The sequence below is a fragment of the Oryctolagus cuniculus genome, chromosome 17 (assembly GCF_964237555.1).
Source record: "Oryctolagus cuniculus chromosome 17, mOryCun1.1, whole genome shotgun sequence".
Taxonomy (NCBI): Eukaryota; Metazoa; Chordata; class Mammalia; order Lagomorpha; family Leporidae; genus Oryctolagus; species Oryctolagus cuniculus.
In genome coordinates this window covers 4828749-4854647 of record NC_091448.1, presented here as the reverse complement: position 1 = coordinate 4854647, position 25899 = coordinate 4828749, and the positions used below count along the sequence as shown (strand labels likewise).

General features: G+C 51.9%; 1 protein-coding gene across 5 annotated transcripts in view; it reads left to right on the top strand.

The window, feature by feature from the left end:
- Positions 1–25899, top strand: part of UNK (unk zinc finger) — a 34147-nt gene that overhangs the window by 314 nt on the left and 7934 nt on the right. For 2 of the 5 annotated variants that reach the window (XM_051838425.2, XM_051838426.2), the window contains exons 1-7: positions 3–689; positions 20788–20997; positions 21780–21956; positions 22131–22261; positions 22783–22918; positions 23481–23598; positions 24413–24497. In XM_051838425.2, coding sequence (XP_051694385.1) covers positions 565–689; positions 20788–20997; positions 21780–21956; positions 22131–22261; positions 22783–22918; positions 23481–23598; positions 24413–24497 — 982 coding nt within the window. In that variant the 5' untranslated portion in view covers positions 3–564. Of the gene's footprint in view, positions 1–2; positions 690–20787; positions 20998–21779; positions 21957–22130; positions 22262–22782; positions 22919–23480; positions 23599–24412; positions 24498–25899 lie in introns of those variants that run through there. The other 3 variants (XM_008250942.4, XM_008250940.4, XM_051838424.2) reach the window with 2 other exon arrangements.

The window sequence follows — 25899 nt, the reverse complement described above, 5'->3', positions numbered from 1 at the left end:
GCCGCGCGCGCACGCCTGACGTCAGCGGCCAGCGTGAGTCACGCGCGCAGGGAGAGCGCGAGGCGGCCTCTCCCTCCCCCCCTTCTTCCTCCGGCCCGGCCCAGACCGGTTCCAACCTGCTGGGGCCGGTCCCAACTGCCTCCAACTGCCACCAGCCTCTAGTTTGGCCGAGGGGCGGGAAACTCGGTCCCGGCCGCCGAGTGGGAGAGGCGGGAGCCCGGGGACCAGGAGAGCGCGCTCGTTAGGCCGGGCCTTCGAGGCCTGCCTGTCCCTCAGACCGTGAAAACCACAGCCCGGGCACCCGCGGGCCGGCGGGACGTCCAGGCCACGAGCAGGACGCGGGCTCGGCGGGGGCCGGCGCTGGCGCGCCTGTGAGGGCCGATTCGGGAGCGGGGCGTCCTATCAGGAGACCCCCGGGGCCCGTCTGCGAGGCCAGCCTTGCCTGAATCCGCTTAAAAACAGCCCCTCAGACAAACACCCGGAGCCGGAGTCGAGTGTGCGTGTGTGCGCGCGCGCGCCCCCGTGCCCGCGCCCCCGGCCGGCGTGGAACCCCAGGACCCCCGAATGTGGCGCTGGGGGGGTTCCCCGAGGCTGGCCCTGCAGGGGTCGAGCGCGGTGGGAGCACCTCGGCCGCGGGGGTGCCGTCTGCACGGCCCGGGGAGGAAGACGAGCGCCCGCGTGGAGCGAGGGTGGGCCCCCGTGTTCCCCGGCGCCCCGGGCGCCCCTGGGTGCGGGGAGGAACCGAGAACCAGCAGCAGGAAGCGGCTGTTGGAGTAGAACCGGAGTAGGCGGGAGGAGCCCCGCGGGCAGCTTCCGGGGTGCGGGAGCTCGGGTTCCAGCGAGCCTTGTGCTTTCCTGCGGGACGCCCCGGTGCTGGCTGCGGTCTTCGAAGCTGCCCGCCTGCAGTTTGTCCCCGGCCAGCTGATTGCTCCCCCGTGGCCCTGGCTTGGCTGGTCCATTGTGTTGGTCGGTTTTCCTGCCACCGCACTGCTCACCGGGCAGCCCGTGTGGGCGCACGGCGGCATGATCGGCGCCTAGTCGGAACTCCTTCTAGTCCCCGCTTGCTGGAATGACATCTTGCCACACCCTGAGTCGTGGAAGCCTTGGGCCAGCAGCCTGTGTGTCTACGCGGTGCTGTCGTGGACTTTGCCCCGCTTAGGCCTCTGGTCGTTTCGGGGTGGACGGATGAAGCAAGTCGCCTCTGTCGGTGTCTGGCGCTGTGTCCCCGTGATTCTAACTGCAAAGTCTGCCTCCTCGCGTGGGGACTGAGTGCAGGGTAACCGCGCTCGGCTCCCGAGCTGTCTTACTACACCAGCAGCCGATGAGATGGCCCAACCTAACTGCCTGGTGGAGGCTGTTGGTATTCCGGCCTCTGTCGGTCTGGGTGTGTGTTTTTATCTCAAAAAATCATGAATAGAAATCGGCTGTCTGGGTAGATCTGCGCATTCTTCCTCTTAGCTCGGTTGACCCGCAGCACGGGGACACCCGTGATGGCGCCGGGGTGCCTGGGGGCTGGTAGTTACTTTGTAGGTGGGCTCCTTCCTTGCCCATAAGGATGAGGGGACACAAACACTTTGATTTTGCTCCTTAATGTTTGCTATAAACTTTTAGCTGTCTAGCAGTTTTTTAGTGTCCCTTGCAGAATGAACTTCCAGAATTTGTTCAATTATGGCCTTACCTACGGCATTGAACCCATTGTTGAATATAGATACCCCCCCCCCTTTAAGATTGGTTTATTTGGAAGAGAGATCTTCCGTCCTTCACTGTCCAAATGGCCGTAATGGCCGGGCAGGTCCAGGCCGCGCTGCATCCAGGTTGCCCACACAGTGGCAGTAGGGGCCACCTGCTGCCGCTTCCTCGGGCGCATTAGCAGGCAGCTGGGACTCGAGCTGGGTCCAGTGTTGTAGGCCGCAGCTCTGCCCTCGTGCCAGCCCTCTCTTTTCTTAATGTTTGTTTTTTACCTTATACGTTTTCTGCCTGATATTTGCAGTAATCTAGAAAAACTTGCATTAAAATTGAATCTTACCTGTTGTGACTGCAGTCATACTGCAGTTATGGCAAACAGTAAAATCCACCAAAAGCAAAAATTGTTTCCTTGTGGGCTTGCCCTTTATTCTTGTACTGCAATTAAAGTTCTTAAGAGTTTGCGCTCTCCTTTTCTTAAACCAAGAGGATTATTCATAACATAGTTTGAAGGATAATTATTTTGTTGTTTTTTTTTTCTGACCCCTTGAATAATCTTGTTTAATCCTTTCAGCAAATTAATGTAGCCAGGTGTTTGTGTGAACCGTTTTAGGAAAACAGTTCTCAGTTTCCTGTGTTGTACAGCGCGAAGTATTTGATTAGCACTCGGTAAAATAATAACATAGATTCTCTTCCAACACCAGAACCGCATGAGACCCTTTTGCTGGGAGGTTTGTCTTTTGATTTGGTAGAGACTGAATCTAACCCAGCTTTATTTGTAGCAGGTCCATTGTGTGTATTACAAGGGTTTTGTGAAGACAGGCATGAAGAATGGGAAATTTTGCTTTTTCAGTTTGAGACAGAGACATGCAGTTCCCATCTGTTCACTCTCCAAATGCCCGCAGTGGGCCGCCTGGGCTGGGCTGCAGCCAGGTCTCCACCTGGGAGCAGAGACTTGGGTACTGCAGCCCTCGCTGCTGCGTTAGCAGGAGGCTGGAATCAGGAGCTGGGTTGGGTATGGAATCCACACTGTGATGCAGGATGTGGGCGTCTGTCTGCCGGGGTCTCAACTGCTAGGTCAAATGCAAGCCCTAGTCAGGCTTATTACTGCGTAATAATTATATATACATATATATATAATATACATATGTTTATTTTTAAGACTTATTTTATTTGAAATAGAGTTATAGAGAGGTGGGGGTGGGGGGAGGTCTTCGGCCTGCTAGCTCACTCCCCAGATGGCACAACAGCCAGAGCTGAGCCGATCCAAAGCCGGGAGCCTGGAGCTTCTTCCGGGTCTTCCACGCAGGTGCAGGGGCCCAAGGACTTGGGCATCTTCTGCTGCTTTCCCAGGCCATAGCAGAGAGCTGGATTGGAAGTGGGGCAGCCAGAATTTGAACCTGCTCCCATATGGGATGCCGGCACTGCAGGCGGCAGCTTTATCCGCTACACCACAGTACCAGCCCCTATCTGTGTATTTATTTTTATTTATTTGAAAGGCATAGTTATAGGGCGGGAGAGACAGAGATGAGAGATTTTTCTTCAGCCTGCTGTATCACTCCCCAGAAGGCTGCATCGGTCTGCTGGGCCCAAAGCTGGGAGCCAGGAGCTTCTTCCGTGACCCCACATGGTTGCAGGGGCCCAAGGACTGGGGCTGTTTGCTGCTGCTTCCCCAGGCACATCAGCCAGGACTTGAACTGGGGCCGTACAGGGTGCCAGCATTGCAGCTGGTGGCTTAACCTGTGCCTCAGCACCAGTCCCAATATTTACATATTTTTCAAGATAATTATTAAAAGTATATAGTTGAGGCCGGCGCCGCGGCTTACTAGGCTAATCCTCCGCCTTGCAGCGCCGGCACACTGGGTTCTAGTCCCGGTTGGGGCGCCGGATTCTGTCCCGGTTACCCCTCTTCCCCTCCAGTTCTCTGCTGTGGCCAGGGAGTGCAGTGGAGAATGGCCCAAGTCCTTGGGCCCTGCACCCCATGGGAGACCAGGATAAGTACCTGGCTCCTGCCATCGGATCAGCGCGGTGCCATTGGAGGGTGAACCAACGGCAAAGGAAGACCTTTCTCTCTCTCTATCTCACTGTCCACTCTGCCTGTCAAAAAAAAAAAAAAAAAAAAAACTTAAAAAAAAAAAGCATATATAGTTGAAAGATCACAAAGATATCCAGGTTTCCTTTTTTTTTTTTTTTGGATAGGCAGAGTTAGACGGTGAAGGAGAGGGACAGAAAGGTCTTCCTTCCGTTGGTTCACCCCCGAAATGGCTGCTACGGCGCGCCGACCCGAAGCCAGGAGCCAGGTGCCTCCTCCTGGTCTCCCATGTGGGTGCAGGGCCCAAGGACCTGGGCCATCCTCCACTGCCTTCCTGGGCCACAGCAGAGAGCTGGACTGGAAGAGGAGCAACCGAGACCAGAACCCGGGGCCCATATGGGATTCCAGCACTGCAGGCGGAGGATTAGCCAAGTGAGCCATGGCGCCGGTCCCTAGATTTTTTTTTAATAAAACTTTTGTTTTTAAATATGAAATATTGGGGCCAGCACTGTGGTACAGTGGGTTAACACCCTGGCCTGAAGCACCGGCATCCCATATCGGCGCCGGTTTGAGACCTGGCTGCTGCACTTCCGATGCAGCTCTCTGCTGTGGCCTAGGAAAGCAGTGGGAGATGGCCCAAGTCCTTGGGCTCCTGCTCCCGCGTAGGAGACCCGGAAGAAGCCCCTGGCTCCTGGCTTCAGATTGGCGCATCTCTGGCCCTTGCAACCATCTGGGGAGTGAACAGCAGATGGAAGACTTTCTCTCTCTCTCTTTCTCTCTCTTTCTCTGTCTCTCTCTCTCTCTCTCCTCTCTCTGTGTAACTCTGACTTTTGGATAAATAAATACATCTTAAAAAACTACATGAAAGGTGGTGGGCAGGGAGGGTCTCTTCCATTGGCTGGCTCACTTCTGCAAATGCCCACAACAGCTGGGGCTGTGACCGGGGTGAAGCTGGGAGCCGAGAGACCATCCAGGTCTCACGCTTGCATGGCAGAGTCCCAAGTGCTTGAGTCGTCGTCTCTGCGGTCCTCCCAGGCACATCAGCAGAAAGCTGGGTTGGAACTGACAACTTCGTATGGGGTGCCGGCATCGCAAGCAGCAGCTTAAACTGCTGCGCCACAGCGCCTGCCCTGCGAGATAATTTTGTTTTTAAGATTTATTTATTTACTTGAAAGTCAGTTAAACAGAGAGGCAGAGGCAGAAAGAGGTCTTCCACCCACTGGTTCACTCCCCAGTTGGCCACAATGGCTGGAGCTGTGCCAATCAGGAGCCAGGAGCTTCTTCCAGGTTTCCCATGTGAGTGCGGGGGCCCAGAGACTTGGGCCATCTTCTACTGCTTTCCCAGGCCATAGCAGAGAGCTGGATCGGAAGTGGAGCAGCCAGGACATAAACCAGCGCCCATATGGGGTGCCAGCGCTGCAGGCGGTGGCTTCACCCTCTACACCACAGCGCCGGCCCCCTGCTAGATAATTTCTAACAGGTAGCTGGCAGATATATGCTTTATAGCCTATCTACCCAGGAGTCATTTTAATTTAGAACAGGTTTCCTGGACATCATTAAGTGAATGTAATGTAGCAGTATAAGTATTTTGAGGCACTTTTGTTAGCTTATACATTACATAAATGTCATAAACTTCACTTGATTGCATCTGATTGTGCTTTGGAAAATCCAGGAAATGAACATGTGTTTAAGTCATTATTGCAAATTGCAATAAAATTGTAAATACACTGTAAGAGTACTACTTGGTCGCACAGCAGAAGTCACTGGGAGCGTTACTTAGCAACCTCAGAGAGAATGGGTTAAATTACCAATGAACACGTCTGGATCTTGTTTATCAGGTAGAACTAATTCCTTGCAGGACAAAAATTAAAGGCTCATTGTGGCCGTTAATCAAGCCCACAAGTTCCCATTGATGAGTGTTAAGTACCTGTTGTTGAGAGGAGACTGTTAGCGTAACACCTGGTTGATATTTGCTATGATCTAAATCAATAATTAAAGTTAAAATTTGCTTAATGGTTAAGTTTTTTGTTTTAATCAGCTATATTAGATACTAAAGAAGGCTTCCCCACAATCCACATGCATCTGCTTTGGTGGTTTCTGGCATCCTACAAAGACTGACTGGCTGTGAGGGCAGCTGGACAGCCCTGAGAACAACTTAGAAAATCCTTCTTGGGCATACCCTGTAAGGAGCTGCTGCTCTCCAGGTAGCACCCAGATAAGTGCACAAAAGCAAGACACGCCCGGGGACTCCTCCTCCCGCTCCAACACCCCGATGCCGGAAGGTGAGGTCTTTGTGTGTCTAAGAAGCCGAGAGCACGCTGAGGCGGGAGAGCCCTGCTGCAGCCTGGACACATGCCCCGGCCTCGGCCTAGACAGAGGCTACTTCCTCAGTAGGAGAGACCCCAGGTCAGAAGAGTGTAAAAATAAGGTGGTATTTAAATAGTGGATCGATCTAGTGATTATTTTCCCAAAACGGGGCAGTATCTGCTTAATGATTAAGTCATCTGTTTTGTTGTTGTTGTTGTGTGTGTTTAATCCAGCTACGCTTGCTACTGCAGGAGGTTTTCCCATTGTCCAGTATGCATCCTCTGTATTTTGAAATGACAACTATGGGCAGTTGTGGCTCATCCTAGTAGATTGTCCCCCCTTCTGTTAACGTCTTGGATGAATTTGGGGCACACTAATGTGTTGTGTGAAGAAGGATGTTCAATGTACGTTCCTCTGCTATTCTTAGCCTGTGTGTATATATATATATATATATATATGAATCACTTTTAGCCTAATTGATAAAAATGCTAAGGGGTTGCGTTTAGGATCCTTGTGAACACTGTAGCTTTCTTATTTTCTTAACGAATAGATACTTGATAGATTCAGCCCAGCCAGGAGTCCCAAAGTACTGCCTGAGCAGTAGACATCTCTGAGATCAGTGCTGTGATAATAGGGTGAGGGTTTGTTTTTGGATGATAGAAGTGTTCTAGAATAGTGGTGATGGTTACACACGTGGTGAGTGTACTAAAAGTCATTGAAATGTATAAAGTGGTGAGTTTTTCTGTGGTCTGAATTATATCAGGTGTGTTGTTGTTGTTTTGTTTCGTTTCTAACTGTGCATGTGAGTCCTGCCGTAGTAGAGTGGCCCTGGAACACATGCCTGTCGCCGGGGCTTGGCAGCAGCAGTTGAGTGTGAGAAAGCTGTGGGTTGCCGGAGGCTGCTCTGTGCACTCTTCCCAGCCGCCTGAACCACTTGGCTCTGTCCCTGAGTGTCCATTCTGTGAATGCCCCCTGTTGTAAGCTTGTAGAAATGACATAAGAAGGGTATGCTCAGAAAGTTTGAGATTCCTAATTGTTGATGGTTATTGTACTTTAAATTGTAGCTAAATTGATAGCCATTGTCAAGGGAATTGTGGTTGTTTGCTATTCTGAGCTTTAAATGTCCTTATTTTTCTATTAAAAAATAATAAATACATGAAGACATAGAAAAATTGAAAAAATAGTAAGTAATAAATAAATTGACAGCCATTACAAAGAACAAGCAGGTTTTTCCCGAGTCTCTGCACAGGAGTTGTGATGACCCCTGAGGTGGGTGAGAGGAGGAGGTAGAGGTTGCTGTCCTGCTTCAGGTACTATGATGAATGTTCTAGGCCCACATGGGCCTTCTTTAAGGACAGGTCATGTGTTTTAGACATCTGAAAATATGGCAATGGCTACATTATTTCAAGTAATCACTACACTTTTTATTATCTCTCTCTGAAGTCCCTCAACTTTGACCCCTTTTTCTTTGCCAGTGTGTAGAATTTGACAGCAGTATCAAGAGCTGAGGAGGACAGAAGATGGAAAGGAGTCTAGCAGCTTAAACTCTCGTAGCGCACTCTGTGAGGTGACCGTCCTGCTGGGGCTCCGTTTCCTTAGGGGCAGACACTGAGGCCTGTGCAGCATCGCGTGTCGTGTCTGCGCTGACTCACGTCTCCTCCCTTTCCTGCGTCTCTCACGTATCACAGTTTGCCTTTTGTGTTCCCAAGTTTCCCGGTGGTGGTGGAAACACCATATGGCCACCATACGTCCTAACAAAATGACTTCTGATGAGGAGGGGGCCGGTCTGGGTCCCATCTTCCTGTGAGATTTGGCCTCTTCACCCATCTGTCCTCACTAAAGAGGGGGTAGTTATGTTTAGAAAGAAGAGGTTGGTAAGAACTTCTTGCATGATGTTTTATGCATTGAAAGTCTTTAACTAGTATTATTTATATCTAGCTTTTACTAATTTTGGTAAGACTATTACTATATCTCTTTAATGTCATTTTTACTTAAGAGGTGCCAGGCATTTGGTGGTGTGCCGCTTTGGGATTTGTGTGAATGAAACCCAACTAAACGTAACATGAATTAGAGACTAGTACTTGTGTTTCCTGATTAAACTAAACTAGCTAATTTACATTTTACTATTGAAGTAAGACTACTCTATGGTGAATACTTAAAGATGTGTATTAAGTATCCAGTAGAGCATACTCATTGGTAACAGTGTATGGTATTGTAATTATAGCCCCTCCAAAACTCTCCGTGATATGCTCCAAGTAGCTTCTGCTATGGGGTGCTTCTTGCTACTCCTGTTTGTCCTTTAGCTCAGTTAAGAAAGGCTGACTTACAGTCAGCAGGTGGCTAAGAGGACTGACTTCAGGGTCACACTACCTTGTTTGAGGCCCAGCTCTGCCACTTTATTAGCTGTGGGGCCTTGGGCGAGTGGTTTACCTTTTTGTATCAGTTTCCTGAAAAGAGCAGTTGTACTTGTCTCTGGGTTTAGTGTGAGGATTAAATGCTTCAATGTATAAAAAGTACTTAAAGTCGAGCTTGGGCACTGAGCACAGTGTAAGGACTGTGTCAGCCTGAGGACAAGGCCCAGGTAGCTTCAGCTGTATTGCTGCTTCCTTCTACAGCCTGAGTCGGATGCCTTCTCTAGCTGCTTCTGCACTAACCAGACCTCAGCCTAAGGCACTTGCTGGTCAGAACACAGCACTCTCCTCCACTTCTGGTCCACTCTTCCTTCCGTCCCGTCTTTGTGGAGCCTCCTGTGGACTGTCCCTGTCGCACAGGATGCATGGCTCTTTTGGAGCCAGATGGTTTGTTGTACAGGAAATAGTGTACAAAATAACATGTCATAACATGTCATAAAGGTCAGCAATGTACAGAGAAACTTTGAATAAAGTTAAGGTATTATCTAATTTGGAGGAGAACGGACCAGAATATTTGGTATTCCTGGCATACTGTCAACGTCAGTGCCCCACGGGAGCAGTCTCCATTTCTGCAGCTCTGGGCTCTGTAGGCAGAGGGGTAATTACAAAAGAAGGAAGCAGCGACACACAGGACGAATTACATACCAACGCCGTACCTTTCATGGCTGTTGTTAGTTCTTGGGACCAGGACAGCTCCCTGTGTCAGACCTTTTGTGAGCCCCAGTGAAGAGTGGGCCAAGGTGACTGGTCACTGGACAGATGCCCACCTTAAAGCTCTGACTTGCTTTGGGACCCGGAGCACTTGCTCTGTGGGATCCTGTGGTCTAACTGCACAGGAGGGAGGTTTCGTGTCTGGGAGGTTCATGCTGACCCTGAGACTTTACTGTACTTACCCTTTGCTAAAGGCCACTTACAGCATCAGAGGCTTACTGAGAGAGTCAGACAGCCTTCGGGATTCCATAAGCACTTCGTTGATGTGCCTGATGTTCCCTAAGCTTGCAGTCTTTGTAGATGATAGTGTTGTCTAAGACTTGTTCAGATATTTACCTAACACCAATTTTAGCCTTATTTAGCTTTATGTTATGTTTTGTTTTATTTTTTAGAATTACTTTATTTATTTGAAAGAGTTACAGAGAGAGGTAGAGCCAGAGAGAGCAAGAGAGGTCTTCTATTCTGGTTCACTCCCCAGATGACTGCAACGGACAGAGCTGAGTTGATCAGGAGCCAGGAGCCTCCTCCAGGTCTCCCATGCGTGTGCAGGGGCCCAAGGACTTGGGTCATCCTCCACTGCTTTCCCAGAACACAGCAGAGAGCTGGACCAGAAAAGGAGCAGCTGGGACTTGAACCAGCGCCCATATGGGATGCCGGCACTGCAGGCTGGGGCTTTAACCCACTGTGCCACAGCGCTGGCCCCTTTGTTTTGTTTTTTAAGGTTTATTTGTTTATTTGAAAGGCGGGGTTACAGAGGGGGAGGCAGAGGCAGAGAGAAAGTCTTGTATCCGCTGGTCCATTCCCTAAATGGCTGCAATGGGCAGGGCTAAAAATCTGGGCTAGACCAGGCCAGGAACTTCATGCAGATCTCCCACTGGGTAGAGGGGCCCAAACACTTGGGCCATCTGCCACTGTGTATTAGCAGGGAGTTGGATTGGCAGCTTAACCCACTGTGCCACAGTGGCAGCCCCCACAGCTCACTTTAGGAACTCTTAAAAGAACACTTCTGACTCATAAGCAACACTTACCCGTCCTTTAATTTTGGATTAGGATAGGTGCCCCATCAAGTTGCTGTGAACATCATGGATTTCTTTCCTAGCAGGTTTTTGTTTTTGCATTCTAAAAGTAATTACAATCACAGTAAGGAAAGGTCAAGTTAACCCCGAAAGTCAGTAATGCTGGATGGATATTTCCTTCTGCAAAATTGTAGTCCAGGTACATATTTGTGTTTTTTTCTTTCACTTAATACGTCTTTAGTTTGATTCCAGCTTTTGCCAAACACTCATCATAATGCTCCTTAGAGGGGAAGTAGAGGAAGGAATTTAGTAGTGTGTCTGCGGTGGTCTGCACGTGGTCTCAGCAGCATTCACAGAGGAGGGGCCAAGTGCCAGCCATTCCACTAGGTTTTTTTTTTTTTTTTTTTTTTTTTGACAGAGTTAGAGACAGATTCTGTTCTGCACATGAGAGTAAAGGTTTCAGTTTCCCTGTTCAGATGAAGGACAAGGCTGAGAAGACTTCATGTGAAGGTAGAGGACTTACCGCCTTCTTAATTCCAGGAAAAGCATCTAGGTCAGATCGTTGGGTTAGTAGAGCGTACAGGGTTTGCCCCACTTGATGCCTTTGGCTTTTCCTTATCATTTGGCATACCCTTTTTTTTTTTTTTTTTTAATAAGGCTACCTTTGTATTTGTTTTGTTTCATTTGAGAGACAAAGAAACTGCTCATCTGCTGTGGGTAGCAGGGGTCCAGGTACTTTGAGCCATCATCTGCTGTTTCCCAGGGTACCTGTTAGCAGGAAGCTGGAATCAAGAGTAGACTTTTTTTTTAAAAAATATTTATTTTATTTATTTGAAAGAGTTACAGAGAGAGGTAGAGACAGAGAGAGCGGTCTTCCATCCACTGGTTCATTCCCCAGATGGCCGCAATGGCTGGAGCTTAGCTGATCTGAAGCTAGGAGCTTCTGGGTCTCCCACGTGGGTGCAGGAGCCCAAGGACTTGGGCCATCTTCTACTGCTTTTCCTAGGCAGTTAGCGGGGAGCTAGATTGGAAGTGGAGCAGCCGGGACTCAAACCAGAACCCATATGGGATACCGGCGCTTCAGGCCAGGGCTTTAACCTCCTGCGCCACGGCATTGGTCCCTGGCATCAGGACTTGAACTCTAGTAGTGTGATGTGGGATGTGGGGATCCCAAGTGGTATTTTTTTCTTTTTTTAAAAGATTTATTTATTTTTTGAAAGGCAGAGTTTTAGAGGCTGAGGCAGAGAGAGAGGTCTTCCATCCTCTGTTCACTCCCCAGATGGCCATGGTAGCTGGAGCTACGCTGATGCAACGCCAGGAGCTTCTTGGGCTTCCCATGGAGGTGCAGGGGCCCCAGGGGTTGGGCCATCTTCTGCTACTTTCCCAGGCCATAGCAGAGAGCTGGATTGGCAATGGAGCAGCCAGGACTCGAACAGTGCCCATATGGGATGCTGGCAGTGCAGGCAGTGGCTTCACCTGCTTTGCCACAGCGCCGGCCCCCCAAGTGGTGTCTCAACCACCGAGTCAGTGGCCACAGTGGCGCATGTCTTGAGCACCTGTGGTGATTTGGCTCTGCACGGGGTTACAAAGATGGACAGATGTGGCTGCGTACAAATCAGTCAGCTGTGGTGGCCTTACCGGCTGTTTTCACACAGTGCTGTAGGACGTGAAGAAGGGACTACGAAGACACTGGGCTGGCGGGGTCGGAGAAGCCTCTGGATGGAGAAGAAACACAGGGTGTATGGACAAAGGGGACAAGATGATGCAAGCATGGAGCTATGAGGAGAGAGTGTGATGGAGATGCCAACCTTCCAGATTCAAGTCCAGCCCACTACCTGCTCCTGTGTGGTACAGGAACGAAGACCAGTCTCACGTGTTTTTCTGTAAATATTTATTTAAATATTTGAAAGATTTAGAGGAGGAGAAACAGAGATCATCCATCTGTTGTTTCACTCCCCAGATGGCCAGAACAGCCAGGGCTGGTGCAGGCTAAAGCCAGGAGCCAGAAGGTTCATCTGTGTCGCCCACATGAGTGTAGAGGCCCAAGCACTGGGGCCATCTTTGGCTGCTTTTCCCAGGCCATTAACAGGGAGCTGGATTGGAAGTGGAACAGCTGGGACTTGAACCACCACCCATATGGGATGCTGGCATCACAGGCGGCAGGCAGCCTAACCTACTGTATCGCAATACTGGCCCCTTTTATATTTGTTAATGATTGAGAAAGTATTTCATGACATATAAGTACCATATCAACTTCAGAGCGTCCGTAGTTTTATCTGGACCATTCTCCTCCATCTGTGTATGGAATCAAGGCTGTGGCTGCAGCTGCAGAGCTGAGTGGCTGCAGTGGAGACCGCGTGGCTTTGCCTTCGGCTTCATGCACCCAGCAGGTCCTGTGTCACATGGACCAGCGCAGCACAGCGCTTACTCTTTGTTGCCAGTGCATGTCAAAACAAGAGGAAGAGAATAAATGAACTTGGAATGTTGGCACTTTTAAGGCACAAAGTGTGGAATGTTTTATAGAACTTGGTAGCAAACATTTAATAAAGATAGCTGTGCTGAAAAGATACCATAGGCCGGCGCTGTGGCTCACTAGGCTAATCCTCCACCTAGCGGTGCCGGCACACCGGGTTCTAGTCCTGGTTGGGGCGCCAGATTCTGTCCCGGTTGCCCCTCTTCCAGGCCAGCTCTCTGCTGTGGCCAGGGAGTATGGCCCAGGTCCTTGGGCCCTGCACCCCATGAGAAACCAGGAGAAGCACCTGGCTCCTGGCTTCGGATCAGCGCGGTGCGCCGGCCACAGTGCGCCAGCCGTGGCGGCCATTGGAGGGTGAACCAATGGCAAAGGGAAGACCTTTCTCTCTCTCTCTCTCTCTCACTGTCCACTCTGCCTGTCAAAAAAATAAGATACCATAACGATCACCAGACCAAGCACTCGTCATGCCACTCCCGACTCGCTAGGAAGCAGATGTTCAGAGCAATTAAGAGGAAATATTTCTCCTTTTTTTTTAAGGTTTATTTTTTATTTGAAAGATTTACAGAGAGAGGTAGAGACACAGAAGGAGAGGTTTTCCATCCACTGGTTCACTCCCCAAATGGCTGCAACGGCCATAGCTGAGCTGATCCGGAGCCAGGAGCCTCTTCTGGGTTTTCCACGTGGGTGCAGGGGCCCAAGGACTTGAGCCATCTCCTACTGCTTTCCCGGCTATAGCAGAGAGCTGGGTTGGAAGTAGAGCGTCCGGGTCTTGAACCAGTGCCCGTATGGGATGCTGGCACTGCAGATGGTGCTTTACCCCCAGGCCACAGTGCCAGCCCCGGCACCAGTTCTGTTGTGTTCGACTGTGTTTCCAGAGAAAACAGACTTAGGGAAGATAACATTTCTCAGAATCTTGAGGACATTGGGAGTAATAGCAATAGTCAGTTAGAAGACAAATGGGGCTGGCTCTGTGGCATAGTAGGTTAAGCCTCCGCCTGTGGTGCTGGCATCCTGTGTCGGCACTGGTTCGAGTCTCAGATGCTCCACTTCTGATCCACCTCCATGCTAATGGCCTGGGAAAGCAGCAGAGGATGGGCCCAAGGGCTTGGACCCCTGCACCTACGTGGGAGGCCAGGATGAAGTTCCTGCTTTCAGACCAGCCCAGTCCTGGCTGTTGCGGCCATTTGAGGGAGTGAACCAGCAGATGGAAGACCTCTCTCTTTCTCTCCAACTCTGCCTCTCAAATAAATACATCTTTAAAAAAAAAAAAAGAAAAAGAAATGATTTCATGTAGTTTTTGTGGCCCTGGGTAAGTCAACAGGTATAACTTTTTTTTAAAGATTCATTGATTTTATTTGAAAGGCAGAGTTACAGAGAAAGAGAGGTGTTCCATCTGCTGGTTCACTCCGCTAATGGCCACAGCAGCCTTCGTTGGGCCAGCCTGAAGCCAGGAACTTGTGTGTCTCCCATGTGGTGCGGGGCCCGAGCACTTGGGCCATCTTCTGCTTTTCCCAGGCACATTAGCAGGGAGCTGGATCATAAGTGGAGCATCCAGGACTTGTGCTGGGAACCATATGTGATGCCGGCGCTACAGGTGGCAGCTTAACCCGCTGAGCCCCAGCATGGGCCCCAGTGGGTGTAACTGCTATTCCACTTTTGTTTATCATGGAGTCAGCGCGAGGTTTAACGTAACTCAGGAATTAGCCTCTGTGAACGGCTGCTTGAGACAGTGACAGGTGAGGATATTTTCGAAAAAGGTTAAGAAAACACAAATTGAGTACAACTTGAAATGTAATCTTGCAATGTCTTTTACAGCTGATGGTGGCAAAAATATGGGTGGGGAGAACAGATTTAACTGGACAGAACGGCCAGGATTGTGAAAGTGTGTGGAAAGATTTGCATTTGCCACGTGCTGACTGCCTTCCAGCACCAGTGAGGAATTTCTTTCATTCCGGTGGACTTAAGCATCAACAGTTCCGTGCATTTTTCTCAGCAGCTACGGGGTTGGTGACCTAGCACAGCAGGTTGAGCCACCGCTGGGATGACTGCCTTCCAGATTGCCAGTGTGAGTCCTGCCTACGCTGGCTCAAATTTTTTTGAGTCCCTGCCACCCACATTGGGAGACCCGGATGAGGTTCTAGGCTCCTGGCTTTGGGCTGGCCCAGCCTCCACTGACAGCCATGTGGGGAGAGAGCCAGCTATGGAATATCTCTGTGTTACCCTGCCTTTCAAATAACTAAGTAAATGCTATTAAAAAAAAAATTCTGACTTGCCCAGCGACATGACAGTTGGATAGCTTAAAATTTCCTTATAATTTTTTTTAAATCAGGACTAAGATTTTTTTAAATGAGAAGAATTGCTCTCAGTCACCATTTTTAACACTGGATGTCTTTTTTTTTTTTTTTTTTTTTTTTTTTTTTTTTTTGACAGGCAGAGTAGACAGTGAGAGAGACAGAGAGAAAGGTCTTCCTTTGCCGTTGGTTCACCCTCCAATGGCCGGCGTGCTGCGGCCAGCGCACCGCGCTGATCCGAAGGCAGGAGCCAGGTACTTCTCCTGGTCTCCCATGGGGTGCAGGGCCCAAGCACTTGGGCCATCCTCCACTGCACTCCCTGGCCACAGCAGAGAGCTGGCCTGGAAGAGGGGCAACTGGGACAGAATCCGGCGCCCCAACCGGGACTAGAACCCGGTGTGCCGGCGCCGCAAGGCGGAGAATTAGCCTGGTGAGCCGCGGCGCCGGCCTGGATGTCTTTTGAAATTAGCTTTTGCTGCAGACTTGATAATACAAGTAATTCAACCTAAAGGTATGGCAAAACAGTGCTTATGCAAACCTTATGCTGCAGGAAGGTCACTTTGACCTCAGCTGCAGTTTGAATCAAGGCATTATCTGAGGCTGCCTGATGCACCTTCTGTGTCAAGAGTGAAGGAGGCACATTCCCAGTTTCTGTCCACCTTTGCGTGGATTTCTATTCCAAACACAAACTAATTCTGCCAGTGATTCTGTATCTTGAAGTGAATGCACAGGACATTTCTGTATTTCAGATCCACTTGCGTAACTGAGGAGCTTACACTGAGTCTTCAGTGGAAGTGAACAAAGGAGAAGTAGCCAGATGAATAGAGTCCTGTAAATGACCCCTGCAGGACGAACACGCTCACTTAACGCCCTGTGCTTGCGAGTGATGGCCGTGTGTGGAACACGCAACTCTCCTTGATACTGGAGCACTGACAGGACCCTCAGCTTGCAGGTGTCATCCCCCAGACAGGAATCTGTTCATACCAGTAGATCCATAATAAGTTATAGTCCATTATATCTTGAACTTCATCAATAAAAAGTTTATGGAGATTGTTTTACTTTTTGTTATGTAAGTAAATATCATCCTCCGTTTGCCTTGTAACCCTCAAAGTCTCAAATACTTCTTGTCCGGGCCTCTCCAGAGGCAGTTTGCTGGTGCTGTTGCAGGTTTGAGTTGGTTGTTGGGGAGAGGGGGAGGTGGGTCCGTGTGACGCCATGCTGAGTGTTCGGGAAGCAGCGGGGTCCTGGGTGTACACTGAAACTCCTGCATTGCCTGTGAGCTTGCACCTGGCTTTCTGTCGGCCATCTCTAGTACGTGGCTTTTTACTCACTGCATTCAAGATCCTCACGCTCCCCCAAGAAGAGAGGGAAACACAGACTAATGTGAAGTGATACGGCTTGGAGCAGGGTTTAAAGATGTGTTGAAGGGCCAGCGTCCTATGTGGGAGCCACCTCGAGTCCCAGCTGTTCCACTTCCAATCCAGCTCCCTGCCTTGGAAAGCGACAGGATAGGACCCAAGTGGTTGGACCCCTGCCACTCATGTGGGAGACCCACATGAAGCCCCTGGCTACTGCCTCCGGTTTCAGTCTGGCCTAGCCCAGGCTGTTGCAGCCATCTGGGGAATGAACCAGCAGATGGAAGATAACTCTGTGTGTGTGAGTGTCTCCTGTAATTCTCAAATAAATAAATAAATCTTAAAAAAAAAAGGACTGGAAAATGACCCAGGTGCAAGTTACCGCTTGATTTGCCCCCCTTTAAGGATGATGAAATGGTTAAGTCTGTGTTAACCCTTGCCTGTTATCACTGTTAGTTTGATAGGACAAATGAATGAATTTAAATTTCCTGTGGCCTGACTTGTTTTTTAAGGGTTTTGGAAAATAAAGATAATCCGCTAAGTGTTGAAAGTGCGTCAGTGGTATCTGCTTCTGTTTTTTAAAGTGGTGCATGCGCTTGGTTTTCAAAGAGAGTGTTAGTAGTTGTAAAGCAGTCTCCTGATCGATGCATTGTGACCATATATAAAAATGCTGGAAGGAGATTTAGCAAAAAGCTAAGGGTGGTGGGACTGAGGGCGAATTTGCCCTTTTCACTGTTTTCTAAGGTTTTTTTAGCAGACATTTTCATAATGTTTACATATATAAACAATTAATAGAATAATTAACATGACATCCTGAAAAAGGATTACAGGAAGCTTTGATTTGATTTGAAGTCAGCCCCCGGTGGGGCAAACCTGAAGGTGCTGGCTGCAGCAGTGTCTCCAGCTTGGGTTGGTCCCCTTGGGTGTGGCATTCTCTGACAGTGCTTTGCTCAGGGCCTCAGTGGTGTCTGGACTCACCCTGTCCACCTTAGGTCACTGAGGCCTCGTGACTGAAATTAGCCTGTGTCTTGGCTTGTATCCTGGGAGCTGGCAGTCCTGGGAGCTGGGAGCATGAAGAGCTGTGCCCTCCCAGAACCTGAGTCTCCCTCCATGACTCGGCTCCAGGACTCTGCGATGCTTGAGCTGAATGAGTGGAAGGGTGGTGCTTGGCCTGCCCGGTTTTTCAGGTCTGTCTCTCAGAACTTTGTTATGGGAAGATGCCCTGGAGCATGAGAGATTGTGTTTCACTTGATCCATGTGAAGTGGAAAGAGTGACTTCTGACTGCACCCCTCCTTGTTAGCATGGCTGGAGGGGCGAGGGGCAGTGGGAGTCCCTAGCAAACACTTGGATTCCTAGGCAGGGGATAGTGCAGTTCCATTATTGTCTGAAGCAGAAGGTTGAACTTTTCTCTCATCTGATTATGATCTTTTGAGAGTAGGCTTCCTGTTCACTTCCTGGATTCGGCTGCTTTTCCTACAGAAGACTTACACATTACCAGCATCGGAGAGCTTCTCACAAGGGGACAGGATGGTGTCTGTGTGTCGGCTGTGCTGCTGCTGGCCTCAGGCACCTCTTGGTGTTGTCTGGCGGACTTCACTCTTTTTTTGACTTGTTCCTTCCATGATGCAGTCACGCAGCAAACTGTTAACCTTGTCTTATTCAAGGCCCTGTATGGAGTCTTAGAAACTTAGGACTGTGGGATTTATGATCTAATGGTACAAATTGAATATACCTGCTCTGAACATGTGAAATGCTTCAAAGTCAGAAACTTTCTAAATCGGACCGACACCACTGGTGCAGACCTGACTTCATGTAATCGGGCAGGGGCAGATGCAGGCACACCAAAACATGGTGCAAAAGTCTCTTCAGACTACATGTATAAGGTATATATGAACAGTGAATTTTGTTTTTGGTTTTGGGTCTCATCCCCAAGTTATACCATGTACATGAAAGTATTTTAAAGTAATGTACACTTTTTTTTAATGTTTTTATTTGAAAGTTGGAGCAACAGACAGTGGAAGTAAAACAGATCTTCCATCTGCTGGCTCACTCCCCAAATGCCCCCAGTAATCAGAGCTGGCCAGGCTGGAGCCAGGAGCCAAGAATTCCATCTGCGTCTCCCACATGTGGCAGAAACCTAAGTGCTTAAACCATCATCTACTGCGCCCAGTCACATTAACAGGAAGCCGGATCAGGAGGTGGAGGCAGGATTGCATCCCAGGCATTCCAGTATAGGATATGTGAGACCCAAGCAGTGGCTTAACCTGCTGTACCACAGTGCCCAACTCAAATGTATATATTTTTTTTAAGATTTATTTATTTGAGAGGCAGAGTTACAGAGAGAGAAGGAGAGAAGAAAGATTTTCCATCCACGGGTTCGCTCCCCAAATGGCTATAATGACTGAGGTTGGGCCAGGCCAAAGCCAAGAGCTAGGAGCTTCTTCCAGGTCTCCTACATGGGTACAGGGTCTCAAGTACTTGGGTCATCTTCCACTGCTTTCCCAGGCACATATCAGGGAGCTGAATTGGAAGTGGAGTAGCTAGGTCTTGAACCAGCGCTCATAATGGGATACCGGCATTGCAGGCTGTGGCTTTAACCTGTACCGCAACGTGGGCCCCACACGTACACATTATTAATAAGCAGAGCAGGATAAGGGCCATGAGAAGTGTCTGGGAAAATGTCCTGTGAGAACTTGGGAGGATGATAGCTATTGGAGACGAGACAGGTGGAGCTGGTGGCATTGAAAGCTGCGCTGCCGTGGGGTGGCAGCTGACACCGCATCCCCTGTCCGAGTGAATGGGTTGAATCCAGCTCACCCCGGAAGGCAGTGGCAATGGCTGCAGAGGCCGGGTCCCTGCCGTCCGTGTTGGAGACCTGGACTGAATTCCCAGCTCCCAGCTTCAGCCCCTCAGCCCTAGCAACTGCAGGCTTTAGGGAATCAACCAGCAGGTGCGAGCTCTCTTTCTCTGCCTCTCAGGTAAAGAAAATCTAAAACATAAGCTTATTTTAATACAAAAACTTTCAAAATCCATTCTGTCTCCATGAACTTCCTGAAGACTCCCTTGTATAAGTATTCCCTGTGCAATATCTGGGATTTACTTATGCTGAAAATTATTCATTGTTCATCGAATGTTGTGGTTTAGCTGGCTTTCCTGTGTCTTACCTGCTTTAGGCTCAGCCTCTTCCTCACAAAAGTTCCTCTTCTCCCCATCTTCTACCTGTTACCTGTTGAATTAGTCTCCTGGTGGGTCCATGGTGAGGGAGTGTGCACATCGCAGAGGACAGAGGCCTGGTATTCGGGGGAGGGGCCCGTGGGTCGGCACAGGGCACAGCTGATGGTGTCACCCGAGAGGGAGACGGGAGAGTACTGGGGCCCTAGCGAGCCTTCCGGAGTCCTGTCCAGTGTCTCGAAATGCGTCTGACCTGACATTGCCCGCGGCCCCTCCCTGTGCTTGGGCATTCCCACCTCCTCTCCTGCGGCCCCTCCCTGTGCTTGGGCATTCCCACCTCCTCTCCCGCGGCCCCTCCCTGTGCTTGGGCATTCCCACCTCCTCTCCTGCGGCCCCTCCCTGTGCTTGGGCATTCCCACCTCCTCTCCTGCTCTCGTCACATCCTGCAGTGATTCTCGGAGCTCTGCACCGGCACACTTTGTAAGAGAAACCGTTCCCTTCGCCTCACTCTTCCCTGAGTTCTGCATCTGCTAGGAGCGCCCTTCCTTTCCCCTTCTCCTTCCTCCATCCTAGCCTGGTCAAGGAACCTGTTAGGTCTCCTCAGGTACCCTGAGCAAACCTCTCTTATAACCCTTTGCACACTTGATTTTTAAAAAAGGTTTGTTTATTTTTGTGAAAGAGAGGTCTCCCATCCATTTGTTGGTTCACTCCCCAAACAGCCACAACTGCCAGGGCTGGGCCAGGCTGATACCAGGAGCAAGGAGCTTCATCCAGGTCTCCCACATGGGTAGCAGAGGCCCAAGGATGTGGGCCATCCTCTGCTTTCCAAGGCACATTAGCAGGGAGCTAGATTGGAAGTGGAGCAGCCCAGACTCACACTAGTGCCCACGTGGGATGCCAGCATTGCAGGCGGCAGCTAAGCCGCTGCGCCACAACGTTGCAGCACTAAGGCTGCGCCTTGCCTGGCTCAGCCTACAGCCCCAGCCCTGCTCACGATACAGGGGTGGTCCCCAGAAACCAGCAGCAGGGACCCTCAAAGCTTGGAAGAGACTCCCCATGCTCCTGTGGCAGCGTTTGGCCTGGGAACTGAGCTGCTGTTTAGACTACAGCTGCTCAGCAGGGCAGACAGCTGACTGCCCAGGGCGCCTGCCTCTCAGGCTAGCTTGGGACCTGGGTGTGGTGTGGGTCCGTCCTTAGCCACGGGTCTTTCCTGGTGTCCCAGTGAGACTAGTCTCCCTTAGAGGGCCCTCGGGGACTTGGTGGCTAAGTTCTTGCTGGGACGCAAGGGCCTTCACTCTCTGCTCTCAGCTCACTCCACACGGGGCTCTGTCTGCAGGTACCTGAAGGAGTTCCGCACAGAGCAGTGTCCGCTGTTTGTGCAGCACAAATGCACGCAGCACCGGCCCTACACCTGCTTCCACTGGCACTTTGTGAACCAGCGGCGCCGCCGGTCCATTCGCCGTCGGGACGGCACCTTCAACTACAGTCCTGACGTCTACTGTACCAAGTACGACGAGGCTACAGGCCTCTGCCCGGAGGGCGACGAGTGAGTGCCCCAGCCTGCTTTCAGAGGAGCCCCAGGTCCGCTGGGTCAGGTGCCCTCAGAGTAGAGCGGCGGAGTCCAGAAGCCAGTCAGGCTGCTTGGGGAAGAACTAGCTGCAGCCTAGCCCACTTCATGGCCCAGACCTGGCTCAGACCCCCCATGTGGGGCAGGACCTTTTCTCCCCACTTGAGAAACTAAATGACCTTTCTTCCAGTAAGCCCGAGGGGCCAGATCTGGACCGTGGTGACTCCCTAAGATCACAGGGCTCCTATTCCTGTCTCGCTGCCAACCACACTGTGTGTCTTGCAGTTCCCACAAAGGCTGCGCCTACCACTTCCCCATTTGCTGAGCCAAAGTAGCCTACCACAGATCTCAGAGAAATAGGCACCACGCTAATGGTGGACATGGGAGGCAGCACCCCTGGGAGCCTCCCCTAGAGGGCACAGGAAGCGCTGTGGGGTTCTGTTGACACAGCTTGCTGAGCCGTCCCCCAACACTAAGAAACACTCCGGCGGGGAGGGTGTGTGCCCAGGTTTCCAGCCGATCGGGTCCGCTGCTTTTCCTGGGATCCTCAGTCGAGCTAGCATTTGCTCTCAGGCGTCCGTGCAGCCCGCACGTGCCGCCTCCTGGAAATCTGCGGAGGGCAGCCCAGCTACGCCAGGCCTGATCAGCCCCTTGAGGCCGCAGACTCAAGAGGAGGGCATTCTCACCTCCAAGCCCTCACGGGCAGGGGGAAGGGCGGGGGTGGGGACCAAAGCCGATTGACTGCCTGTGCTGTGTTGCAGGTGCCCATTCCTGCACAGGACCACAGGGGACACTGAGCGCAGGTACCACCTGCGCTACTACAAGACTGGAATCTGCATCCACGAGACAGACTCAAAGGGCAACTGCACCAAAAACGGCCTGCACTGCGCTTTTGCCCACGGGCCTCATGACCTCCGCTCCCCTGTCTACGACATCAGGTGGGCTGCGGAATGGGAGTTGGGCTGGGCCGATGGCGGGCTGGGGTCAGGCCAGGGGCCTGGCTACCAGTGATGGTGATGGCGAGGAGCACAGCCCGCAACAGGACTGGCACCCTGGCTCCCTGCTGCTGCCCTTGTGCCCACTCCCCTCCTGTGTCCTTTCTTTCTTCCCAGGGAGCTCCAGGCCATGGAGGCCTTGCAAAACGGCCAGGGCACAGTAGAGGGCAGCGTAGAGGGCCAGTCGGCTGGAGCTGCAAGCCACGCCATGATAGAAAAAATCCTCAGTGAGGAGCCTCGGTGGCAAGGTACAGGAAGCAGCCACGCTCCCTCCAGCTGAGGCCTGCCCCTCCCCTCTCCTGCCCATAGCTCCTTAAGGACTTGGCTCACCACCATCTCCTGATTCTCCAACCCAAGCTACCTCCCTGCTGGTGGTACCCAGCCCCTCGTCCACCTCACAACTACCATTCAGGAGGCAGTCTGGGCGAGTTTTCTCAGATGCACTGTTCCCAAGATCTTGTGGGCGTTTGCACATACACACATGACGCTGATAAGTACACGTGTGTGTACTCCCCTCGTGAGGGTGCCCTTTTTGCTTTGTGAGCTGTGTGTGTCTCCAGTGAGGGACCAGCCCTGGCCTGGCATCCTTAGCTTGCCCGTCCGTGGCTTGTGAGGAGGTGGCGCTGCGTACGCCTCTGCTAGCCGAGGGTCCCCTCCGCTCTGGGACCCCTTCCCAACGGCTTCTCCTTGCCTTCCCTCCACTTTATTGATGTTCTCGGGGTGTTCCACCTCCACTTGCCTGATCCCTGCCTTCCGGCCCCCTGTGCAGAAACCACTTACGTGCTGGGGAACTATAAGACAGAGCCGTGCAAGAAGCCCCCACGGCTGTGCCGCCAGGGCTATGCCTGTCCCTACTACCACAACAGCAAGGACCGGCGGCGGAGCCCCCGGAAGCACAAATACAGGTCCTTTGGTCCCAGGAGGCCGGCCGCGGGTGGGCGATGTGACGTGGCAGGGAAGGGATTTTGGTGGAAGCTCCTGCCACTGTGGCTCTCAGGGAGGTGGGGAGACAGCCTGGGTTCCAGGATCACAGGGCCTCGGTTCAAGGGGAAGAAATAGTAAAGATGGCTGAATTCTGCATGAATGAGGACCTGGTCAGAGTCTCAGGCCTCTTCAGTTCTGACCCTACAGGGCACGTGTGGAGCAAGCCAGGCCACAATGTGAAAATGGTGGCTGTGGCTGTAGCATGACTCTCCGTGGGCTGGCGTGGTGCCTGGTGGGAGGGCCTGGCTGAGGGAAGCAAAAACAGTGGCCTGTTTGGTGCTGCAGCCAGGCTGGGCCAGAGAGACAGCCTGGCCTCTCGCCCTGGTAAGGCCCGCACTCTGCAGCTGCTCTTTCTCTGTTCCGTGCCTGCCCCTGTGAGGTGGGGAGACAGGGAGGGGCCCTGAGCAGGGATCCTGGTGGCACCCCCAGACCCTGGTCTCACCTGCCCTTGCCTCCATCTCACCCCCACCCTTGTTGGGCCAGGTCGTCTCCATGTCCAAACGTCAAACACGGGGATGAATGGGGAGACCCCGGCAAGTGTGAGAACGGAGACAGCTGCCAGTATTGCCACACCCGCACGGAGCAGCAGTTCCACCCAGAGGTGGGCCCGTGGAGCCGGCTGGGTCCTTGCTAGGGTGGTGAGGTAGCTTACCATACTCCCTTTGGGGGCAAGGAGGGCAGGGTAGGCGCTGGCACAGCCCACCCTGAACCACCCTGGAAGAGGAATTGTGGGCGCAGGTTCCTCCCGCAGCGCCCCTCACACCCTCTGGTAGCTTCTCTCACTCTGGGCTCACACTGGCTGACCAACCTCTGCCTGTAGCTTTGTTTCCCACAGGCTGTCTTGTTTCCCACAGGCTGTCTGATGGGGAGGGCATGGACTAAGCGTGTTGACCTGGCCATTCTGGGCTTGGTGCTTGTGACCGATCCAGTGACCGCAGAGCGTAGGATACCACCGCCACCCTCCTTGATGCTGTCTCTAGCCCACTGGTGCGCCTGGTGGTCTTGTGCAGGATAGAGAGGGGCACATACTGCCCCTGCCCCTGGCTCCATGGAAGCCAAGAAGCCCTGAGACAGACTTACGGACAGACCACCAGGAACCCTCACGTGAATGAGAGCTCTGGTCAGACAGCAGAGTGGAGTTAGACCTGCACAGGTCCCAACCCTGGGAGCCCTACAGGGGCTCAGCCCTAGCCAAGACCTTGAGTGGAAAAGATCCTTTTGTGAGGGCTGGGGAGGCCTGTGAGCACAGCAGGGAGGGTGTCGGTGGCACTGAGTCGCCAAAGAGTTCTGGGGACGTAGGGGAGCAAGTGGGACATGGGAAAAATGACTAAGCTGGCCCACCCACGCTGAAGGATGGGGAACCTGCCTGGTTCTCCCTGCCCAGACCTGACCCATCTCTGTCTCTGCCCCTCCAGATCTACAAGTCCACCAAGTGCAACGACATGCAGCAGTCGGGCAGCTGTCCCCGAGGACCCTTCTGCGCCTTTGCCCACGTAGAACGTATGCTACTTCTGGTACCCAGGGCTGTCCTCTCCCTCCTCCCCTGCCCTGACTCGAGAGGTTCAGCTGGAGCAGCACAGCGTGCACAGGAGTCCCCATCTGCCTGCAGAGGCCTTGCCCCACCACAGGTTCCCTCCCCCGGCTTCTCTACAGCTGGCCGCAAAGTCAGCCATGTTCTTCTCTTTCCCAGACCATTAGCAGAGAGCTAGATCGTAAGTGGAGCAGCCAGGACTCGAACCAGTCCCCATATGGATGCTGGCACTGCAGGTAGTGGATTTACCCACTGTGCCACGGTGCCTGCCACTGTGGCGAGTTCTTTAGTCTTGTCATTTTCCAGCCTGGTAGTGCAGTCCACAGATCTGGGACGCAGACCTCACCATACCTTCATTGTGGTTGGTCCTGATGCCCATGTGCCATTTTTGAAGTTTTTTTATAACACGTTTTTATTTATACAATCATTTCAATAAATCAATATAGGAGAATATCAAAGTATTTTCTTTTTCTTTTTTTTTTTCTTTTTGACAGGCCGAGTGGACAGTAAGAGAGAGACAGAGAAAGGTCTTCCTTTACTGTTGGTTCACCCTCCAATGGCCGCTGTGGCCAGCGCACCGCGCTGATCCGAAGCCAGGAGCCAGGTGCTTCTCCTGGTCTCCCATGTGGATGCAGGGCCCAAGCACTTGGGCCATCCTCCACTGCCCTCCTGGGCCACAGCAGAGAGCTGGCCTGGAAGAGGGGCAACCGGGACTAGAACCCGGTATGCTGGCGCCGCAGGTGGAGGATTAGCCTATTGAGCCGCGGCGCCGGCCAAGTATTTTCTTTTTCTGTATGCTAAGCCTCTGGGACCCAATATTCAATACCTAAAGCACACTTCAGCTCAGACCAGTGATTTCAAGTGCTCAATAGCCACATGTGGTCGTGGCTGCCACACGGGGCCGCGTGGCTGCAGACCCTCAGCACCGCTGCCACTCGCAGTCTCGGCAGTGGGGGCACAAGTCAGCCCCTAACCTCTGCTCCTGAGACCCCGGCACTGCCGTGGTTCTCTCTCACCCCTCTCTGGGCTCAGCTTGTCAGAGTGGGGAAGGAGACCGAGGCGCTGGGAGGGAGAAGCATGTTCCCAGCACTGGCAGCCGTCTGAGACAGCAGAGATGGGACTGGCGGTTGAGGCTTTGTGATTGACTGGTGGTTCAGACCCCAGCTGTCTCCCAGCTGTCAGCTTGGCGGGTTTCACTTAGCTTTCTGAGCCTGTTTCCTCGCCTGCAAGATGAAGACCATGTTTCCTATGTGTTTAGTTACTGCGGAGAGTCAGTTAATGTCAAGTGCTGGCCCGGGGCCTGGGGCTCAGTGCTGCACAGCTGTAAGATAGGAGGCTTCCCTTAACATGTACCAGACCCGGGAGCGTTTC